At 53.1% G+C, this 21,601-nt stretch overlaps 1 protein-coding gene across 3 annotated transcripts in view; it reads right to left on the bottom strand.

Moving 5' to 3' along the window:
- The window catches only part of DPP6 (dipeptidyl peptidase like 6), a 966,644-nt gene that overhangs the window by 56,070 nt on the left and 888,973 nt on the right, over positions 1 to 21,601 (bottom strand). For all 3 annotated transcript variants that reach the window (XM_040260134.1, XM_040260132.1, XM_040260133.1), the window contains exons 11-16: positions 15,720 to 15,843; positions 13,894 to 13,932; positions 9,149 to 9,256; positions 7,422 to 7,513; positions 6,613 to 6,660; positions 5,344 to 5,462 (exon numbers count right to left, since the gene is read on the bottom strand). In XM_040260134.1, the coding sequence (XP_040116068.1) occupies positions 5,344 to 5,462; positions 6,613 to 6,660; positions 7,422 to 7,513; positions 9,149 to 9,256; positions 13,894 to 13,932; positions 15,720 to 15,843 (530 nt within the window). The remainder of the gene's footprint in view (positions 1 to 5,343; positions 5,463 to 6,612; positions 6,661 to 7,421; positions 7,514 to 9,148; positions 9,257 to 13,893; positions 13,933 to 15,719; positions 15,844 to 21,601) is intronic.

Here is a 21,601-nt window from a genome sequence, read left to right as displayed (position 1 = left end):
TCAAAGAGGGCAGGGGAAATGTTTTAGATTTTCTCTCTAAACCATGATATGCTAGCATAATTACATTCATAAAGCACATATATATTGATTATTGTAACAGACGTATTTTATCTGGTCAGTGCTTACCACATCCCACCAGAACGCATCAGAGATGACAAGAGGTCTTGGATGGAGGGGTCATGTAGACACTGTCTTCCCTTGCTGTTGTTTAGTTGCTAAGTCGTGTCCAGCTCTTTGCGACCCCATGGACGGCAGCACACCAGGCGTCCCTGTCCTCCACTGTCTCCTGGAGTTTGCTCAAGTTCATGTCCTTTGAGTTGGTGATACTATCCAACCATCTCATCCTCTATCGTCCCCTTCTCCTTTTGCCTTCAGTCTTTCCCAGCATCAGGGTCTTTTCTAACGAATTAGTTCTTGACATCAGGTGGCCAAAGTATTGGAGCTTCAGTTCAGCATCAGTTTTTCCAGTGAATACGCAGGACTGATTTCCTTTAGGATTGACCAGTTTGATCTCCATGCAGTCCAAGGTACTCTCAAGAGCCTTTTCCAGCACCGCAATTCAAAAGCATCGGTTCTTCGGTGCTCAGCCTGCTTTATGGTCCAACTCTGCTATCTGTACATGACTACTGGAAAAACCATAGCACTGATTATTGTGGACCTTTGGTGGCAAAATGATGTCTCTGCTTTTTAATATGCTGTCTTGGTTCGTTGTAGCTTTCCTTCCAAGGAGTTAGAATCTTTCAATTCGATCCCTGGGTTGGGAAGATCCCCTAGAAAAGGGGATGGCTGCCTACTCCAATACTCTTGTCTAGGAGATCCCACAGACAGAGGAGCCTGGCGGGACTACAGTCCATGGGGTCACAAAGAGTTGGACACGACTGAGTGACTAATATTTTCAACGCTCCTGGGAGGGGATAAAAATCAACTCTTGCCTGAGAGAAATCTTGGGGGGTGTATAGGAGGTCATTGGGCAGCCAGGCAAAAGTATGGGCATGTGGAACACTGAGCATAGGGCACTCTCCGCAGATCTATTTGTGATAAGAGTATAAATTACAGGAGTCAGACATGGGAATATGGGCGTCGAGTATTAAACTATAGGAATGTACTTTTCAACGTGTAAGAAGCTGGACACATACCGACTATTTCCATTAACTATCTCACAGGGTCATTGGGAAGACCAACTAAGCATGTAAACTGAGGCTTGCTGGTATATCTTAGAGTAGATTTGATCTCATTATAAGATGGTGTATTGTAATACAACCGTTTCGACGCAGCTGGCTTCATTGCCAGGCCCCAGAGATCTGGAAAGGAACCAATCCCTACATTAAATATGCAAGTAAGTTTCCACAAAGTTCTACTGAACACGGTTTACACATGTACCTCATGGAAGTATTCCGTGATTGCCTAAAACCCATGCCATTTAGATATAAATATTGACACTGATAGATGGGATCCAGTCAGGTAACGAGTGGATATACGCATTGCAAACATTTCCAAGTCTTTACTTACTTATATTCTATTTTAGCCTATGTTTAATCTAACAGTGTGCAAAGGTATAACAATAATGTACATATTTTAAAGTGGACACATAATAGAAATTAAAAATTTAAAAAATTATAAAGAAACATAAAAGTGGCCATCTTTGAGAAACCACAAAGGAAACGCGAATGAACGTTAGAGGAGAAAGTACATGATGATGAGATGGGATGAATCCCTACAGTGAGGAGGATGGACAGACCCTACCACACCAGTCCATCCCAGGGGAAACCAACCGTGAATGCTCATTGGAAGGACTGATGCTGGAGCTGAGGCTCCAATACTTTGGCCACCTGATGCGAAGAACTGACTCGTTGGAAAAGACCCTGATGCTGGGAAGGAGTGAAGGCAGGAGGAGAAGAGGGCAGCAGAGGATGAGAGGGTTGGATGGCACCGCCAACTCAACGGACATGGGTTTGAGTAAATTCTGGGCGACAGTGGAGGACAGAGGATTCTGCCGTGCTGCAGTCCATGGGGCCACAAAGAGCTGGACATGACTTAGCACCTGGACAACACCAACAAGGAGAAGAACTATATGCCAGAGGACTAACTAACCAGAAGTTCTGGCTGCAAGCTATTGATGAGCTGTGATCAGTCATGACGGGATTACGCCGCTGGGCACTGCAGCATGGGTGAATGTGATAGACCCATATCGGATAAGCTTCCCAGAAACCATCATAATGGAAGGTCCACGAAAAGGAAGAACACGTTCACGTGGGGCTGCCACCGTTTCATGTGGCTATGACACCCAGCCTTTATGTACAGATGTGGGGTAAGCTTGCATCTGCTCTGACTGGGCCTCTGTTTCAGTGGCTAGGGTCCACCTTGAACTAGTTAGTAAATCCTCTGACCACAATCTTTAACCGAGATGAACATCCATGGTTCGTGACGTGGTGGGCTGGATACTTCTGAGCCCGGGAGCACCTACAGACTTTCCTTTCCCAATTCACCCAAGAGAATTGTCCAGCTGCCCTTACGTTTCCCCTCAGCCTTAAAAGGAGAGATTTTAGTTGCTGTTCTGCTTACATCTGAGAAGCTAAGTTTACCTACACAGTAGAGTCCTGCAGCGGCAGGGGAGGAGCAGTTAAATGCTGCTCAGAGGTTCACAAAAGTGGTCCAGCAGTTAAGAGTCTGCTGTGCAATTCAGGGGGCGTAGGTTAGATCTCCAGTTGAGGAACTAAGATCCCACATGCCATGCGGAGCAACAGAGCCAGCATGTCACAGCTAGCGTCTGTGTACCACAACCAAAGATCCTGCAGGACACAGTGGAGATCCCAGGTGTCGGAACCAAGACTCGATGCAGCCAAATAAATAAACAAATACAAGTCTATCAGAGTGGCTGTGGAGTGTGGGAGAAGCAAACAGGAGAGGCCGTGGGGTTTAATAAACGCTGCTGTAGGCTACACATTGGGGTCTACTTTTATATCTACTGGGCTTCCCTGGTGCCTCAGATGGTAAGGAACCTGCCTGCAGTGCAGGAGACCTGGGTTCAATCCCTGGGTCGGGAAGATCCCCCGGAGAAGGGAATGGCAACCCACTCCAGTATTCCTGCCTGGAGAATTCCGTGGACAGAGGAGACTGGCAGGCTACAGTCCATGGGGTCGCAAACCATCAGACACGACTGAGTGACTAACACTACGTTTCAGTGATTCAAAAAGTCCTGAGGTGACAACTCCACAATCAGTTAAGAGTTAAGTTTCTTAATAAGAGGCAGCAGGGGGTGGAGATCAGGTCAGATGGTCTCTGAGGTCTCCTGTGCTTCAAACCCTACAAATCAGTTCTGTTGCTGGTGGGTCCAGGCATGTGTGTGGGGAGGGACGCCCGTGCTTCTGAAGCTGAGCTCACGGGGGTCTCAAGGGCCGAGTCGTGTCTGTGAGCTGGGACGGCCCTGTTGGCTCTCTGCTTCTGTTTTCCTTCACAGCGGCCATCTCCTCACCCGGAATATCCACAGACCACCACACAGGCAGCTTTATAAAGGAAACAAGTCCCTGGACTGGCTGGAGCATAAACATAAAAAGAAACGTTATTCCTCTCTCGGGACAGACGCCAGCGGGAGGACAGGAAATCTGCACACAGATGAATGTCCAGCGACCTCCACACACTGCCCAAGGGGGCTCGCAATGCGGGCGCCATTTTTACGTCCACCACCTGCACACGGGAGCGTCCGTGCCCGAACCCAGGGCCACAGACGTCCTGGGAGAGCCGTTCAGTTTTAACCCTGGGTGGGGGTCTGCAGGACTGGACAACGAGAGCCTGCCGTCCTCACATGAGGCCCTTCGCACTGAGAAGGGCCCACGGAACTGAGCAGGAGCACGCACTGGTGAACGCTCAGTTCAGTTCAGTCGCTCAGTTGTGTCCGACTCTTTGCAACCCCATGGACCGCAGCACGCCAGGCTTCCTTGTCCATCACCAACTCCTGGAGCTTGCTCAAACTCCTGTCCATTGAGTTGGTGATGCCATCCAACCATTTCAATCTGGGGAATGTTAGCAAGAACCCAAGAACAAGACCCAAACCATGACCACCTTGGCCAGGGACAACACAGAGCCTGAAGCCCCCAGCTCACTGTCTGCCTCGAATTTAAACCTATTTCTGGAAAATGACATCTGCCTTCTTTTCGAGACCTTCCTTGAGGGAGGCTCTGTGACCTTTCCTTTCCAGTCATTATTTCTGGGACTTCCTCTTTAGGATTTCCATTTCCCTTCTGTATTTCATCACGACCTTCCACACCATAAGGCCACATCCTCCCCTAGGGGTAAGGAGTCAGATCTCTGGTCCTGCAGCTTCCGTCAGGCCCCCGTCTCCCGCTCCTGGTGGGTCTGCTGACCACACCCCCCAGTCTCTGTGCTCTGTGCATCTCTGCATGTTCCCAACAGCTAATTTCGCAAAGGTCCTGCCCTGGGCCGACAGGTCTTGATGGGGAAAGAGGAGTCTGGTAGGATGCTTCAAGGGGACTGGGGCCTGGAGTTCAGATTCCCCCACCCCCTACCCAACGTGCAATTTTCTCCCATCACATCATGTGTCTGGGATGTGCTTGGGTGATGAAGGGGCTGAGGTTTCAGATAAAGAGAGGACGAGGTCCCGAGCTACTGAGTGGCCAGCAAGGCTATCACAGTCTGAAGGAGGCTCTTCATGCCTCACCTGAGACCCTGGGATCGAATTGCTCCTGGCGTCGGTCTGTTCCTGCCCTCAGTGTGCTTTCCTCCATGAGATGATCTCAGTAGATCAAGCTCTTCCTTGAGACATATTTTGTTAGACAACTGTATTCATAATCTCTTACTTTTCTGTGGGTTCCTATCTTATCTTTCCAAGCCCTGAGGACAAGATGCAAACATATTTCTTTTTGTCCGTGATGGGACTTGGCCTGCTGTTTTGTATATGCTGACTGGTGTGATCAAGAACTTTTTGAAGTATGGGATAAATTATCCATGCACTGGGTCCTAGGAAAATAAAGTTTTTCCGGGTTCTTTTATATCTCAATCTTTACATCTATTTAATAATTTTTGAAACTGTTTTATCACCTTTTTAGATGACCTGCGTCCATCCATGTGTAAGATAAATATTTTTTTAAAGGAAAATGTAGGTGAATTTTAGGATTAACTGGCATAGCATGTGGAGAACACTTTGATAAACTGTAACCCTTTATAAGATGTAAAACATCAGCAATGCTCCAGACAGAGGTGATCCGGGAACATTGTTCGGTGAGCCGACATCTGTCCTGGGGGTCCTGGAGCTCCTGGGGTGGGGTACCTGCTGGGTCCCTGCAGCGGCTATGAACGACGCACGCGCTGGTAGCCGCGGGAACTCACCTTCGCACTTGAGCAGGAAGAAGTCGGCACCGGGGCTGAAGGAGGCGCTGAAGTAGGTGCAGTTGTCCACCAGGTCACAGGACAGGCACTGCCGGTTGAAGCTGCCCACTGTGCTGGCGCTGCGCGGGGAGGGTGGGTGGGAGTGGTCACCGTGGGCAAGACCCTCAGTCCCAGCCCTGAGTGGCCCGCCGGCTTCTCCTATAGGGGAGGTCTGGGGGCGCTGTCCCCTTGCCCGTCTCCCTGCTGGCGCCCCCTGGGTGCTGGGCTCGGCTGTCACGAGCCCTCCCTGCCCCGCTACCGGCAGGGGCCCCCGGGCATGGCTGCTTCTGGGGGTCACCTAGGCGGGGCGAGTCCTGGTGGGAGAATGTGGGGTGTTGTCTCCAGTGCTGTGTCCCTCTGAGCAGGCGACCAGCATTCTGGGAGCAGCATCTACGCGCTCTGGGGTCTTTCACTCCCCTCGGAGCGCCTGCCACCGGGTCAGGGCAAGGCAGGGGCTCCCGAAACTGCAGCGCTTGGGCTCCGGGCTCCCCCACGACCAGCGAGCGGGCGGGAGGGGGCTGCTCGCTCAGGGGCCGAGAACAGGAGGGGGCGACCTGCAGCTGTCACTCGGGGGCTTGCTGATCAAGCATGATTTCACGCCCTGAAGGCTTAGCCAACAGGTGTTATGAGAGGTTACGAGACACCGAGGTGCCTTCTAGAAGCCTGGAAGAAGTCCCGGTCTGAGCTGCTGGCACAGGATGGGTCTGGACGCGAAAACAGTCCACCGGACCGAAGACCTTTTGGTGGGAAGGGGACAGCGTCCTGACGGGACAAATCAGAGGCAGGTGGGTGGCCAGTCTCCATCTCCCTTTGCTAATTTGGGGGCGGGACGGATGGGATTATCCGGGTGGACAAGCAGAGGTGACCCGTCCATGGAGAGAAGCGGGCCTGTGACTGCAGGGATGTGCCCAAGTTTTCTCCGCCTCTGAAAGGACCCCCCTGTGCAGCCCTTACTCTGCGGCTGGAGGGGGCGGCCGTGCACCTGACGGGGCCGGGGGGCAGGCACCATCCAGGCCACGGGGGCCTCACACCACGGAGTCCCCTTAGGTGGCCCTGAGCCGGCCGCAGGAACCAGCCGCCGCCTCCTTCCCGTCTGGAAAGCGTGGCGGGGGTGGTAAGGGTGCCCCACGGTTGGGGCAGAGGGGGGGCGGGGCGGGGGGAGAGGGAGGGCGGGCGGGTGGGCAGGGTTGGGGGGTCGGGTGCGGAGTGGGGCGTAGGGTGGGGACGCACCTGTACAGCTGGCGCCGCCTCGGCAGGTCCTCCGTGCTGAGGAAGTAGCTGTGAAGACCAGCGGGGGCACAGCGGTTAGCTGGCTTCGGGGCAGGTTGGTACTTGGCACGCCAGGCCCGCCCCTCGCCGCCCCCCGGGGTCGTGTGCTGTTCAGGGCCCATAGCTAGCAAGTTCCTGCCCGGGGCCAGCTCCCCGTGGGCGGTAGGGGACGGCCACACTCCCATGGGCTGAAGGTGCCGCGCCCGGGCAGACCTCCGCTGGCCCAGGTGTGCCCGCACCGCCCGGGGCTCGGCCGCGGGGTGCACAGCTGGGTCTGGATGCAGGAATCCCTTCACAGGACCAACCCTCTGGAGCGCCAGAGCTGGGAGTCCAGACACGCAGCCCGACTCCACGACTCCTCGGACCATGCCCGCCCAGGACCTCTCGCGGGAACCCAGGCTCTGGTCCAGGAGCGGGCAGGGTGGCGGCGTCCCGCCTGCCTGAGTGGAGCCCCAGCTCCTGCCGTTACCAGCCGGACAGTTTGGAGGTAGTCCCGTAACTTCTTTCCGTCTTGGCCCTGTCTCTCAGAAGCGGGGCAGCAGTGACGTGCACTGGGGATGCCCTGGGCTCCCCGACCCCACTCCCGAGAGCCAGCAGAGGCTCGGGGCCTGCACGGCTGCAGGCCCAGCAGCGTCTGTCGCTAGGACCCGGCGACTCGGGACATGACGTGTTGGCAGCTAGGGTCTTGAGACGCAGGCCAGCTGGGAGAGTCGGGCTGAGGGCCGAGCGAGGGGAGAAGGATGCGGAGTTGCGGGAGGACGCTCACTCACATCTGACTCCGCTTCTCGTCGTAGGACAGGATCTTGGTCACGTCCCAGTCCCCGGAGGTGATGGACTGGATGTTGTCGTTGCTGCTGTTGGGCTGCAACACAGGCGGGGGCAGGGGGGGTGCGCGGTTGGGGACGGGGCTGGATTGCAGCCTCCCTTCTCAGCCCCGAGGCCCTCAGACAAGAGGTGGTGAGTGGGGCCTCCCTGGGGTGATCCCTCCTCCTGCCCCACCCTGGCCTCCTCTGCCCATCCCCAATTCTCTGAGTGCTCCTGTGATGGCCAGGACCCCTGGTCACCGCGCTGATCAACCAGCTCGACTAGATCACCAGCGACTCTTGCTGCGAGCTCTGTGCCTTAACCCAGTGTCTCATAGGCTGGGGACAGTGTTCCTTCACAGCCTGTGAATCTAGTTAGTGGCTCATCACTATAGCGGGACGAGGAGAGAGGAGAGAAACACGGCAAGTGGATGCGACAGGACAGGGAAAGAAAGAATAAAGCCAGGAAGGGAGGGGGCGGAGGCGGCGAAGGCCACCCTGGCCTTGGTCCTCATCGCTATTTGTCACAGGGACGGTCTGAAGGCATTCTCCGGCGTGTTGCACATTTGCACACACAGTCTGTCTCCAAGTGCCTCCCAGAGCAGAACGACTGTGACAGTTTAAACCGTAACACGTGGAGAAAGACATGGCCATCGAGGTGTGAGCCCGGGCTGCCCTGGGAGCGGGACCCCAGGGGTGGTCTCAGGACAAGGGACAGCCGATGGGGGCAGGGCTCGTCGGGAGAATCGGGGGGCCAGGGTACTCACAGGGCAGTGGGGGCCGAGGGTCCCTGGGGAGGAGCTCTCCTGGGGGGACTTGCTTCCTGCTGGATGACTAGCAGGCACCCAGCCCTGGAGCCTGCCCCATCAAGGCTACTCCATCTGGGGCATTCTTGGAACTTTTCCTTGGAGATTACCCTTGGGGTCATACCATGAATAGGCATCTACTTTACAGTCATGGGATATTTTTGAGAACTTTTTAAAAAGCAATTTCATTCACATGTCCTGATCCTGAACAGGTCTGCACCTGCTTCAACACAGACCCATCTGGGTGCAGGTGGAGGACAGCAGCTCTCGCCTCCCTCCTAAGAGCAGGGTCCCTGAAGGGCAGCCCCGGGGAGCACCCCTCGGGGAGGGGGCAGGCCTCCGGGTGCCCCCCCCCCTGCAGGGGGCGGGCTTGCTGGCAGCCTGCTCTGTCTAAACGCACTGTATTCAGCTCCCGTGTTCCCCAATCAGTGACCCTCGGCCCTTTGCCTGCAGCTACTGCACAGGCAACAGCAGTGCCTCTGGCTGACGATGGAGGCGGGACGCCAGGGCACGGGGCCGGCCCCCAGGACCCAGAGGGAGGCCAGGCTGACCGGGCAGACCAGCACACACACTGGGCTACATGTCCTGGGCTCAGACCCAGCAGAGTGCCCAGGGTCTCCCCTGACGTCATCAGCATTGCTCGAGTTGCTCTCCTGAGCGGAAACAGGAGGGGTGAAAGCCACCTCCACGCGCTCAGCACGGCTGGTTCATCAGGGCCCTGTTTGGCCCCACAGAGGAGCCACCTTCCAGTTTGGGGGCCCTGCTCCCCTCTGCACACCTTGAAGGTGACAAGTGCACTCAGCCCTGGCCCCTGGGGGCCAATCCCACTTGCTAAGCAAAAACGGGGGAGGCTCAGCTGGGAGGGGCTCACCTGACCGGGGGGCTCACCTGTGAGGAGGAGACCGTGATGTGGTAGAACTTCCCCTGCCCACCCTGTGGGATCGCTCGGACGAAGAAGAACTTCCGGCCATCCTTAGAGAACACCGGCTCTTCATTCTGCGGACAGAAGCCATTGATTAAGTCTATAAACTGCTTCATCTGGTTTCAAGAGGTTGAACCGGGATAAAACATGTCTTGAGATACACTTCCTGTGTTATTTCCAACAGGGATAAAGTCTATGTGGGGCCTTTTCTCGCCTTGGGAATCACGTGTCAAACCTCCAGTTTCCTAAAAGAAAGTGAGGACTTCAGAGACGACAGCTCAGCACTCGGGAAGTGCAGGGTCAGGCTCCCCACTTACTTGGGGCCGTGGAATCCAGGGAGCCCTGAAAAATTCTCCAGGGGTGTTTGCTAAACCGTTTAAAAAACTGAAATAGAGTTGATTTACAATGTCGTGTTAGCTTCAGGGGCATAGCAAAGTGATTCAGTTATGTGTGTGTGTATCTGTACACACATATATATATTTCAGCTTCTCTTCTATTATAGGTTTTATTACAGGACAGTGAACACAGGTACTTCTGCTGTTCAGTTCAGTCACTCAGTCATGTCCGACTCTTTGTGACCCCATGGACCGCAGCACGCCAGGCCTCCCTGTCCATCACCAACTCCCAGAGTCCACCCAAACCCATGTCCACTGAGTCAGTGATGCCATCCAACCATCTCATCCTCTGTCGTCCCCTTCTCCTCCTGCTCTCAATCTTTCCCAGCATCAGGGTCTTTTTAAATGAGTCAGCTCTTCACATCAGGTGGCCAAAGTATTGGAGGTCTTTGTTATTTTTTATACAGAAGAATGTATATGTTAATCCCAAACTCCTAACTTATCCCTACCCCCTTCGATAAACATAAATTTGTTTTCTATGTCTGTGAGTATTTCTGTTTTGTAAAAAAGTTTGTTTCTATCATCCAAGGAGTTAACGATCGTAATTCTGAAGAAGCACAAACCTGATCTTGCCTAAAAATGGATTCTATTCTTTCCATCCTTTGACCTTTTATTCAAGAAAATCCACCTCATACTGAATAGCCCACCACGGAGACAAGAAAAAAGAAAGGAAAAAAGCCCAGCAAACAAGGACAGCTCCCGTGTGTGCTACAACGTGGGAGGGATTCACAGTATTCTCTGGGTCTCACTGTGCTTCTCAGCTGCTGTCGAAGGAGCGGGGCGTTCCCCATGCCCGTTCGGTAGGCAGCACATGTCTGCCTGGATCCTCTGTCACTGCTGGCTTCTCAGGGGGCTCAGAGGTATAGAATCTGCCTGCTAATTCAGGAGACTCGGGTTCTAGCCCTGGGTCGGGAAGATCCCCTGGAGGAGGGAATGGCAACCCACTCCAGTATTCCTGCCTGGGAAATTCCACGGGCAGAGGAGCCTGGAGGGCCACAGTCCACGGGGTTGCAAACAGTCAGACCCAGCTACGCATACACGCACTCTTTCCCCTGGAGACAAAACCAGCATACCCAGTTTTCCCCGGGGGAGAATTCCAGGCTGGAGCGTGTGCCTGCATCTTTGTTTGCCCCCCACCCTAAAAGCTGAGGAGTCCCGCTCGGTGCCCAGCCACACTCCCTCAGGATGGCGGTCGCCTGGACGGGCATAAAGGGATTTCGCTTTGGCGGGGGGGGGGGGGGGCGACACCTCAGCCTCTGTGGAGCTGCAGCTTGAAGGTTTCCAATTAGTCGGCCACAACATACATTTTCTGATTTGAGGAGATCCACGCTGAGGCGGAGGGGAACAAATGGTAAATAAACCCCAGCTGGCAGGAGGAGAACTCATTTCCCCGCGGTGAATGAACACATGCAAATGTGATATGCCCAGAGAAATAAACCAACATGTGATTAAAGTGACATTTAATCTTCATGAATATTTGCAGTAAAATGAAACCTCTAATCTGCAAATATTTATTTTTCTATTTGGAGTTGGAAGCATGGTATTTAAAAATAGAGGTGACGGAAAAACCCAGCAGTAAATCTGGCTTTTTACAGGCACTTTTATTTGCCAACCACAGGATGGATACCACAATCCTGCATTCGTTTTCGGGGGGGGGGGGAGTCTGCACTTTTGGCAGAGAAAAATACTATGAGTAAATGTAATAAATAATTAATCCTGGCCCGAAGCCTTGCTTTTACACCAAGAAGGCCCCACACATTGCCATGTCATCTTCACATCCATCCTGGGAACATTCTTTGGCAGGAAGGGGGGAGACCAGACTTTGAGCCTCGCTGAGACCTGGTTTCTCACGCAGCAGATGTATCTTTAGTGGGAAAGTGCAATGACTTTTGACCAGGAGTGTGCTTCAGTCTGACTGCGACTCCAGGGACTGCAGCCCGCCGGGCTCCTCTGTCCATGGGACTTCCCAGGCAAGAACACTGGAGTGGGTTGCCATTTCCTCCTCCAGGGGATCTTCCCGAGCCAGGGATCGAACTGGGAAGGCAGGGGTGAGAAGGGGACCCTCTGACCCTGGCTTCCCCACAGCGCTCTGCCTACGAGGAGACAAACTGCACCCCGCTTCAGTTAAGTCCATCCCCCCTCCTCTGGCTCAGACATGAACTGCCCATGGTGGGAGGCCTGGCCCCCCGCACCTCTGCTACCCGCCTGCGATGGCCGAGTCCTTCCACGCCCCAGGCACAGAGTCTAGGACTCCACCACGTTCCCTGCTTTGGGACCCAGACATCCTCTCCCTGTCTTCACTGAGACATCATGGAGACTGCTACTCCAGCAGATTCATTCCTTACAAAGTCGAGGATGACACAAATGAAAACATGTTCATAGAAGCAAACCCTCCGCAGCTTCGGGCACGTTCGCGATGTGGCACACGCCCTGGCGGGTTTCCATCTCCCCGGGGGGAGCCCGGAATCCACGAGCTGCTCCTCCACCTCCAGCTTGGCAACTGCTGCAGCCCCCGCACAGCCTCCCGCTTCCTGACTCTGTCATCCCGGGCATCTCAGGGACCTGGAGTCACATGGTGGGCGGCCCCGGTCACTCGGCACTGTGCCCTCGGCAGCATGACCCACACCAGCCGCAGGGCAGGAGCAATCCAGATGCCGTCACCGAAGAGCAAAGCGTGCTTTGTCCACCCGGCGGCACGTTGTTCAGCCGTGAAGCAAGTGGAAGCAGTGGACGTGATTTTTTGAGATCCACAAAGCGAGGTGTCTGGCATGATCTCATACTAGTGGAACAGATGACTTTACGCAGATAATGAATTTCTTCCCCGACTCTTTCGCTTCAACCACTTGGGCATTTTGTGTGATTTTAAGAGGCACGTCGTAACATTACATCTGGGGCTTGCGCTCCCATTATCGGTCCAGGCGGCACTCAAGAACTCCTCAGCTCCCCAGCGAGTACTTTATGACGCCCGAGCACAGTCTCATGATGGGTATTTCCTAGCGGGGACCTGGCATTCAAAGTTGGACACAGGAAGCAAGCAGCCACACGAGTGTTCCGCTTCTGCGTCAGGTGGGCCCAGGGCAGGACACGGGTGTCTCTAAAGCATCGCTCCTTTGATGTAGCCGCTGCCCTCCCCTGAGATAACTGACGAAGGCGAGGCCAGACCACTGACTCCTCAGGTAACACCGGCGCGCACCGAGCTTCTAGGATGTTCTTGGAGAGTCACTGTGGACAGCCCAGCTTCAGTCATTCTCCACGAACGGACTCTACGCTGTCAATAAAGAAGGGCACCTCTGCTGGCCCCACCATCATCCTGAGACTGAGATCCAGTTTGATAGAATTTTCAGACGATTTTCACCCCATTCGGTAGGACAAGAAGGAAGTGAGCTTCCAAAACCTTCCACGTGTGCTTTCTAACCTCAGGCTGTGCAACGAGAAAAAAGTAACTGAAGAAAGAAAGTACCAGTGCAGAGGGTTTTATTTTTTGTGGGAGTTGAACTTTTTCGTCGGGGTGATTGACTGCAGATCTCATCCGATCGCCTCCAGTTCCTCAGGCCTGCTTCACCTGCATCTCTTAGCCGAGTTGGGGACAGAAATCCAGGGAAGACTCAGCGGACCTGTGTGGAGTACCCCGCCCCCCGAAGGAGGCTTCCTTGAACCAGGCTGAGAAAGTCAGGGACATCAGCCACGTTTCGTCTTCTTTCACCACAGTGGGCCTCCCAGGTGCCTCAATGGTAAAGAACCTGCCTGTCAGTGCAGGAGATGCGGGTTCGATCCCTGGGTTGGGAAGATGCCCTGAAGGAGACGACATCCCACTCCCGGATGCTTGCCTGGAGAATCTCAGGGACAGAGGAGCCTGGCAAGCTACAGTCTACGGCGTCGCAAGGAGTTGGACACGACCGAGGGCCTGAGCACAGGGTAAATCCGGGCAACTCGTGGACTCGCCCGCGGTACGCCAGAGGGGCACTCGTCCGCGGTACGCCAGAGGGGCACTCGTCCGCGGTACGCCAGAGGGGCACTCGTCCGCGGTACGCCAGAGGGGCACCCCGAGACCAGAGAACCCCGCACGGCCCTGGCAGGCTCTTGCAGGCCCTCCCACAGAGCCCACGGCTCTCCAGCCCTGCTGGGCCTCCGGGAGCGGGGGACGAGGCGGTGCTGCGGCCCTACCGCCCCACAGAACCTCGCACGTGTGTGTGTGTGTGTGTTCCTGGAGCTTCCTGTAGGGTTTAATGTGAGAAGCTATGTTGTAAAACCTGGGGAAGGAGGACTTGGTGGCTGGTGGGGATGGCGAGTGTGGGATTTACACGTGGAATAGTTACCTGTCTGTGCAGCCAGGCCTCACTTTCATCCTCGTGTTTCTGAAACGAAATAAGAGCGTTAGAGGAAGGCGTCTGTGCACATCTCGGGTCTCTGATCGGCGGTGCAGAAGCAGTCTGGCTCCCTCTGTGGGGGCCGCACAGGCTCGGGGAGGAGGCTGGCTGCTCTTTGCCTCGTCTGGCGCTGCGGCTCAGAGCTGAGCACGTGTGCCCTCGAGCAGGGAAGACGTCACTCTCCCGGCCATGAGGACAGACACCCGGGGTGAGAATCCTCTGCAGGACTGCCATTCGGTGGTCACCCCTGACAGGCACGAGCCTGTTAGACAGTCGCCCCTGACCAGGCACGGGCCTATTTAAAGGCAAGTCTCAAGTGCCGCACTGTGTGTGTGTGTGTGTGTGTGTGTGTGGACATGTGTCAGATTTCCAGTTCACAACTCTGAGTAACCCTCGGGACTTAGACCACAGCTGAACAGTCAATCTGAGAACTGTGTGGAAAAAACAAAGAGAGACGACCAAACCCACCGCACCGGGAGCAGCTGCTCAGCGGCACCAGCCGTGGCCTGTCCCGGGGCCGCTCTGCTCTTCACCCGCGGACTCTGACCGCAGGCAGGAGGACTGTCACCGAGGACCCCACAGGGCCAGGGGCACAGACCCCAGGGCCCCGGGGCACGAGCCGCGCCCGCTCCTCCCTTCCTTCCCCTCAGGAAGCTCATCAGAACAGCCCGGAACCTGCTCCAGGCTGGATCACAGACAAAGTAAGTCACCGGCCCATGGAGGACGCTGGTCCCAGCCACAGCTCCCTGGGACCGTCCTTGGGCTGCGGGGTCAGGCTGTTTGGGGGCATCTCCCAAGTCACAACACAGCTGCTTTGCAAGCCTGCTGCCTCCCCAGTGGGGAAATAAAAATTTAGGGCCCCCCCCAAATAAACATAAAAGTTTAGGACCAAAAAAGGGTTTCCGAGAGATGAGCCTGGGTTGAGTGGACGTTTCTTGGGGTTCAGGGAGCGTGGAGGACGCGGTCCAGGGCCAGGGAAGCCTGGCTGTGGGTCACTCCTCGATCCTCAGGGGATCCCGGCCTCCTTATTTACATTTTCATCCCTCCTTGGGCTCCTTCGTTCGCCTTCTCCAACCGTCCACTGAGCCAGCCTGGGGCCGCAGGAACACGGCGGTGACTTGCAGACAGGAGGCTGACTGCCCAGGGGACTGGCTGGCTCTGGCCCGGCTGGGGTGCTGACGCTGAAAGGGCCAGGCCTGGCTGCAGCGCTGGGCCCTGGGAACGCAGGCCAGCACCAGGTGGAAGACGGGGAGCAGGCCCCTGTGTGGAGTGGCCGGGGGCGAGGTGAACGGAAGGGTCACTTCTGGGACCTGGCGGCTGTGCGGAGGAGCCCTGAGTCTGTAGCAGTTCTCAAGTCAGCCACCAGGCGGCAGCAAAACAGAGGCCCACGAGCCTGGACCCGCCAGCGCTCAGCCTATGTGTGTCTCAGTATGTGCGTGTGTCTCTCTCAGTGTCTCTCAGTGTGTGTGTCTCTGTGTGTATCTCTCTGTGTGTGTGTCTCCGTGTGTGTTTCTTTCTCTCTGTGTGTTTCTCTGTGTGTGTGTCTCCCTGTGAGTGTCTCTCTCTCTCTCTGTCTCTCCCTCTGTGTGTGTCTCTCTCTCTGTCTCTCCCTCTGTGTGTGTCTCTCTCTCTGTCTCTCCCTCTGTGTGTGTCTCTCTCTCTGTCTCTCTGTGTGTGTCTCTCTCTCTCTCTCTCTCTGTGTCTCTCTCTCTCCCTCTCTCCCACGTGACCCTGACACCCTGGGAAGCGCCCGCCGGCCTGCCCGGCCCCCCTACCTTGGTGCAGACCCCCGTGGTGGCGTCGCAGAGGGTGAGGATGGACACGTTCTGCGCCCGGCTCAGCCAGTTCACGGCGACCTTGGTGCTGGTGGCCCACTTGACCATGATGATGTAGTACTCCCTGCAACAGAGGGCGGCGCTGAGGCCCCGGGGCTCTGGGCGGCAAGGTGCAGAGATGCGGGAGGGAGCCCCGGGGGCGGCCGGCGGGACCGAGCCAGCGCCCGCAGCGAGCGACCGGTGCGCTTCTCTCCGAGCTGCCCCCAAGCTGCGCTCCTGCTCTGGCGCCTCCCAGCCACCCCGCCTGGGTTCTGTAAGTGGGCGGCCGGTGCTGCCTGCTGCCCGGCTTTCCTGCCACGGGGACACTCAGCGCCACGTGGGGAAAGCGGCCCGGACGTCTGAGCCGGGAAGGTCTCCTGGGGTACACCTGTCCCCCTCCCCTCCCCCTGGCCCCCGAGGGAGGGAGCCGCAGGGCTCCAGTCCCCAAGTCCTCAGGGCCATTCTCGCTCTATTTAGGGAAACGGGTGCCGCGGCTCTGGGCACGTGGTGGATTTGATCTGACATCTGAGCTGTCACGCACCTGCTTTTACCCAAACCTGAAAACCCCAGACTGTTCTGGGCCACTCTGTACTCAGCCCCTGGGTATTTAATTCAGTTACCCAGAGCCGCCCCCGCACTACCCCCCATCAGGATTTTTACGAAAAATGTACATTGATGAGTTATTTGAAGGACATCACACACACAAAAAATAATAATAAGCAACTTGACAAAAACACATCCCTCCGCCCGCCCGCCTCTATCTGTAATGAGATCTCGTGTTCAGAATGATGACTCCACGTCTGACAAGATCCCTTATCGCTAAGACGCTGTGCGTTTGCGGGACGATGGCGGAGAGCTGGAAGGAGACCCTGTACGCTCAGTAATTACTGTCGGCAGAAGGATCGAAACAACCCGGCGCGCTGACACAGACTTAAGCTAGTCAGGGGGTTAAATCGCTGGGTCCCCCACTTCTCAGGACCGTTAGTCACAGCTTTTAATTCAACCAAAGCCGAGAGCACACGACGAACACGGCAGGGAGGCCTCTGAGCCAGCCCATCAGCTCCCGCGGGGCGGAGAACGGGCCCGGAACCCCCGCACAGTCCCCGGAGATTTGCTGCGGACACGGTGGAGAGTCGTTCAGCACAGCCCAGCTCATGCTTTCCCACCGTCTCGGGTTCCGTGAGTTTCTGAAATATGGCTGCTCCTGTCACCATCCGCTCCGCAAGCCCTCGGGCTCCGGGGACCTGGGCCTGCGTGTTTGTCCTCTGGACCCCCTTTCCCAACCCGCCCTTTGGCGGCTCCGGCTCTGAGAGTCACGTGTCTTTCTGGCAGCTTCCGCGGCTGCCGCTTTGCTGTCCTGTCACTGCCTCAAAGCTGGGAGCTGTGTTTGTAACGATAGGATCTCACAGTCTGCCTGGATCTTTGCAGCCAGGAAACATGTACTCAGCTTTGCTCCTTAAAAAGCCACTCAGGTCTGCGCCAGCCCGTGCTGCACACAGAACACTTTGAATTTCCAGTTACACCATAAATGAGCTCTGGTACCTGTTGGACAGACATTGCGGCGAGCCTGACGACGGAAGGGCCTGGTTTTTGGGCCTGTTTGATGCAGGTGTTCCTGTTGAGGTGATGGAAGGTCACAGAGACAGGCTGCAGAGGTTTGCTATTTAGAAGTGCAACCAAAGAGGTGAGATGAGGCGACTGTAAAGAAACTGGAATTGAAAATGAGAAAATGAAAATGGAAGAAAATTTGGGAAGCTCCCCCAGAAGGCAGAGGAAGGGGTCCCTGCAGGAGAGAGATGGGAGACAGCAGATGGTCCTCACATCTGAGAATCTAAGTGCTTCTCACCGACGTACTGGAGTGATGGGAAGAGATGCAATAGCTGAAGGCACCACAAGACTCCTACGCAGTACAGACGTGAGCATGCAGATTACAGGGGTTTCCAATTCCAGGGAAATTAACAAAACGCCTAAAACTATTCTCAGAGAATCTTAGAAGTCTACAGGAAAAGAGATGCCACAACAATCCAGTAACAAGGAAATAAGTCTTGAGAAAAGATACAGATTTATGCTGATCTCAGATTTCTCAGCTGTTTTAAGTCTGTTCTTGTTCATTTGCTCAGTCGTGTCCAACTCTTTGCGACCCCATGGACCGTAGCACCCTAGGCTTCCCTGTCCATCACCAACTCCCGGAGTTTGCTCAAACTCATGTCCATTGAGATGGTGATACCATCCAACCGTCTCATCCTCTGTCATCCCCTTCTCCTCCTGCTTTCAATTTTTCCCAGCATCAGGGCCTTCTCTAATGAGTTGGCTCTTCGTACCAGGTGGCCAAAGTATTGGAGTTTCAGCTTCAGCATCAGGCCTTCCTATGAATATTCAGGACTGATTCAGGACTGATTTTCTTTAGGATGAACCGGTTGGATCCCCTTGCAGTCCAAGGGACTCTCAAGAGTTTTCTCCAACACCACAGTTCAAAAGCATCAATTCTTCGGCACTCAGCTTTCTTTATAGTCCAACTCTCACATTCATACATGACTATTGGAAAAACCATAGCTTTGACTAGATGGACCTTTGTTGGCAAAGTAAAATCTGTGCTTTTTAATATGGTATATAAGTTGCTCATTAGAGAAGGCAATGGCACCCCACTCCAGTACTCTTGCCTGGAAAATCCCATGGACGGAGGAGCCTGGTAGGCTGTAGTCCATGGGATCGCTAAGAGTTGGACATGACTGAGTGACTTCACTTTCACTTTTCACTTTCATGCATTGGAGAAGGAAATGCCAGCCCACTCCAGTGTTCTTGCCTGGAGAATCCCAGGGACGGGGGAGCCTGGTGGGCTGCTGTCTATGGGGTTGCACAGAGTCGGACACGACCAAAGCGACTTAGCAGCAGCAGCAGGTTGCTAATAGCTTTTCTTCCAAGGGGCAAGCATCTTTTAATCTCATGGCTGCAGTCACCATCTGCATCTTTGACACATCTCTGACTGTGTGGATCACAACAAACTGTGCAAAATTCTTCAAGAGATGGGAATACCAGACCATCTTACCTTCCTCCTGAGAAATCTGTATGCAGGTAAAGAAGCAACAATTAGAATCGGGCACAGAACAACAGACTGGTTCCAAACTGAGAAAGGAGTATGTCAGTATTGTCATCCTGCTTATTTAACTTATATGCAGAGTACATCATGAGAAATGCTGGGCTGGATGAAGCACAAGGTGGAATCAAGATTGCTGGGAGAAATATCAATAACCTCAGAAATGCAGATGACACCACCCTTATGGCAGAAAGTGAAGAGGAACTAAAGAGCCTCTTGATGAAAGTGAAAGAGGAGAGTGAAAAAGCTGGCTTAAAAGTCAACATTCAAAAAGCGAAGATCATGGCATCCAGTTTCATCACTTCATGGCAAATAGATGGGGAAACAATGGAAGCAGTGACAGACTTTATTTTCTTGGCTCCAAAATCACTGCAGATGGTGACTGCAGTCATGAAATTAAAAGACGCTTACTCCTTGGAAGAAAAGCTATGACAAACCTAGACAGCAGAGTAAAAACCAGAGACATTACTTTGCTGACAAAGGTGCATATAGTCAAAGCTATGGATTTTCCAGTAGTCATGAATGGATGTGAGAGTTGGACCATAAAGAAGGCTACGTGCCAAAGAATTGATGCTTTTGAACTGTGGGGTTGAAGAAGACTCTTGAGAGTCCCTTGGACTGCAAGGAGATCCAAGCAGTCAATCCTAAAGGAAATCAGTCCTGAATATTCATTGGAAGGCCTGATGCTGAAGCTGAAGCTCCAATACTTTGGCCACCTGATGCGAAGAACTGACTCATTGGAAAAGACCCTGATGCTGGGAAAGATTGAAGGCAGGAGGAGAAGGGGACGACAGAGGATGAGATGGTTGGATGGCATCACCGACTCAATGGACATGAGTTTGAGCAAGCTCTGGAAGTTGGTGAAGGACAGGGAAGCCTGGCGTGCTGCAGTTCCATGGGGTCACAAAGAGTCGGACACAACTGAGTGACTGAACTGAACTGAACTCTCACGTCTATATGTGACTACTGGAAAAACCATAGCTTTGATTAGGTGGACCTTTGTCGGCAAAGGTGTTTTAAGCCTAATGGTATTTAATACCTCAATGAGCTTTTAATAACCTGTACCTTCTTGTTTAAAGCATGTCTTCTACTTGAATATACCCTTTATTAAAAGCTATTCAAAATTAAAGGCTTAAAATGAAAAGCTTCACGTGTAGGAAGATCATGTCTGATACCAATCCATTCACAGCCAGTCCTAAACTACTACCAATCTGATGATAAATTTGAATGCAAATATCAGAAGTAATTATTAAGTGATAAAATGATATAAAATAAACACTGGGTGACTATTTCATAGAATTATAAACATTTAGTAAATCTAGAAAGATTAAAAACAAAGATAGCAGCCATCACAGGTGATGAATCTTATATTTAAGACACAAACATGCTACCTCCCTGGAATAGGAAACTAAACATAAGAAACTTTCAAAATAATTATCAGTCTGGGGATGCTTGAACTGACAGTATTCGAGCTCCATGAGGGCAGCGCTCCACCTATGGTCAATACTTAATACATTTTGAAGAAATGAACTTATTTCTAACAGAAAGACCAATGAACTTCTTTTTTTTGAGAGGGGGCAGCTAATACAATAATACTAAAGTTCACATATAAGAAGAAATGCATGAAAATGATAAGATAGTTTAGAGGAAGACTGATGAGAAGGGATTTATTGCTAATGATACAGAGTAGCTATAGACTTTGTAACTGATATAACCCTCAGGAGATCCATCATGATGGGCAGCCTTAAGTCACAAGGGTTTATATTAGAACAGAATAGTTTATCTAAGAATTTAATATTTAATAATATTAAACTGTCATCCCAAATCAGTGGGAAAGGAAGACTGATAACAATAAATGGTGCTGGGAAAATGATTATTTAAAAAAAATGAGCAAATAAAGAACAAGTGTGCATTTCTAGATAAAAACATCAAGAAAATTTATCAAAATACTCAGAACAGTTACCTGTGGGTAGTGAGATGGCAAGTGATGAATATTTTCTATAATGCAGAGATGATTTTTTAAATAGGAAAAAGGTTCTTAAGGATAACTGGAAGTTTCCAATTTAAGTTGATGGATCCATCACGTTTATTTCTGTCTTCTCTCCCCAGAAACACAATCACGATGATAATGAAGGAATAAAGCAGGTATACACTCACATAAAGATTACAGGAACGGTTTCACCACATTTCAGACGTAAGAGTCTTGAGGGATGAGGCTGGTTGAAGAAGCAGCAGATTGAAACAACTGCAGAGTCAACCCCAGAGAGAATGTGGGGACCTGGAGGTTGAGTGCAGTCAGTATGGGGTTGGGAAATGCGGCTGAACAGGAGTGCCATCTGGGAGTGTCTGGATGGGACAGACGGTGCAAAAGCAAACAGAGAAACCTGACCCACATTTAGACACGTGAGTTCATCCAAATAACTTTTGGGGGGTGGTGGTGGGCAGACATAATTCTCAGAGGAATGAGGATCAGACCGACATCAGGTTTGTCAGAGGCAACGCTGGACACGAGATGGAATTATAGCCCCAAAATGAGGGACAGCGGTTTTCAAACTGCAATCCTACATACAACTAAGGTTTTCAACAGACATGAGAGAGACATTCAAAATACTGCAGAACTCAGAAAGTTTGCCTCCCATAGTTCTTTCTTAGGAAAGCATCTGGAGGGTGTACTCCAGACGAAAGTGGAAGTAAATCGAGAAAGGAGGTGATGTGAGACCAATGCGGAGAGCAGTGAGGGGGTCTCCCC

This window comes from Oryx dammah, unplaced genomic scaffold, assembly GCF_014754425.2.
Source record: "Oryx dammah isolate SB20612 unplaced genomic scaffold, SCBI_Odam_1.1 HiC_scaffold_18, whole genome shotgun sequence".
Lineage (NCBI taxonomy): Eukaryota > Metazoa > Chordata > Mammalia > Artiodactyla > Bovidae > Oryx > Oryx dammah.
The sequence above is the reverse complement of the archived record's forward strand: the minus strand, read 5'-3'. Positions and strand labels throughout refer to the sequence as shown.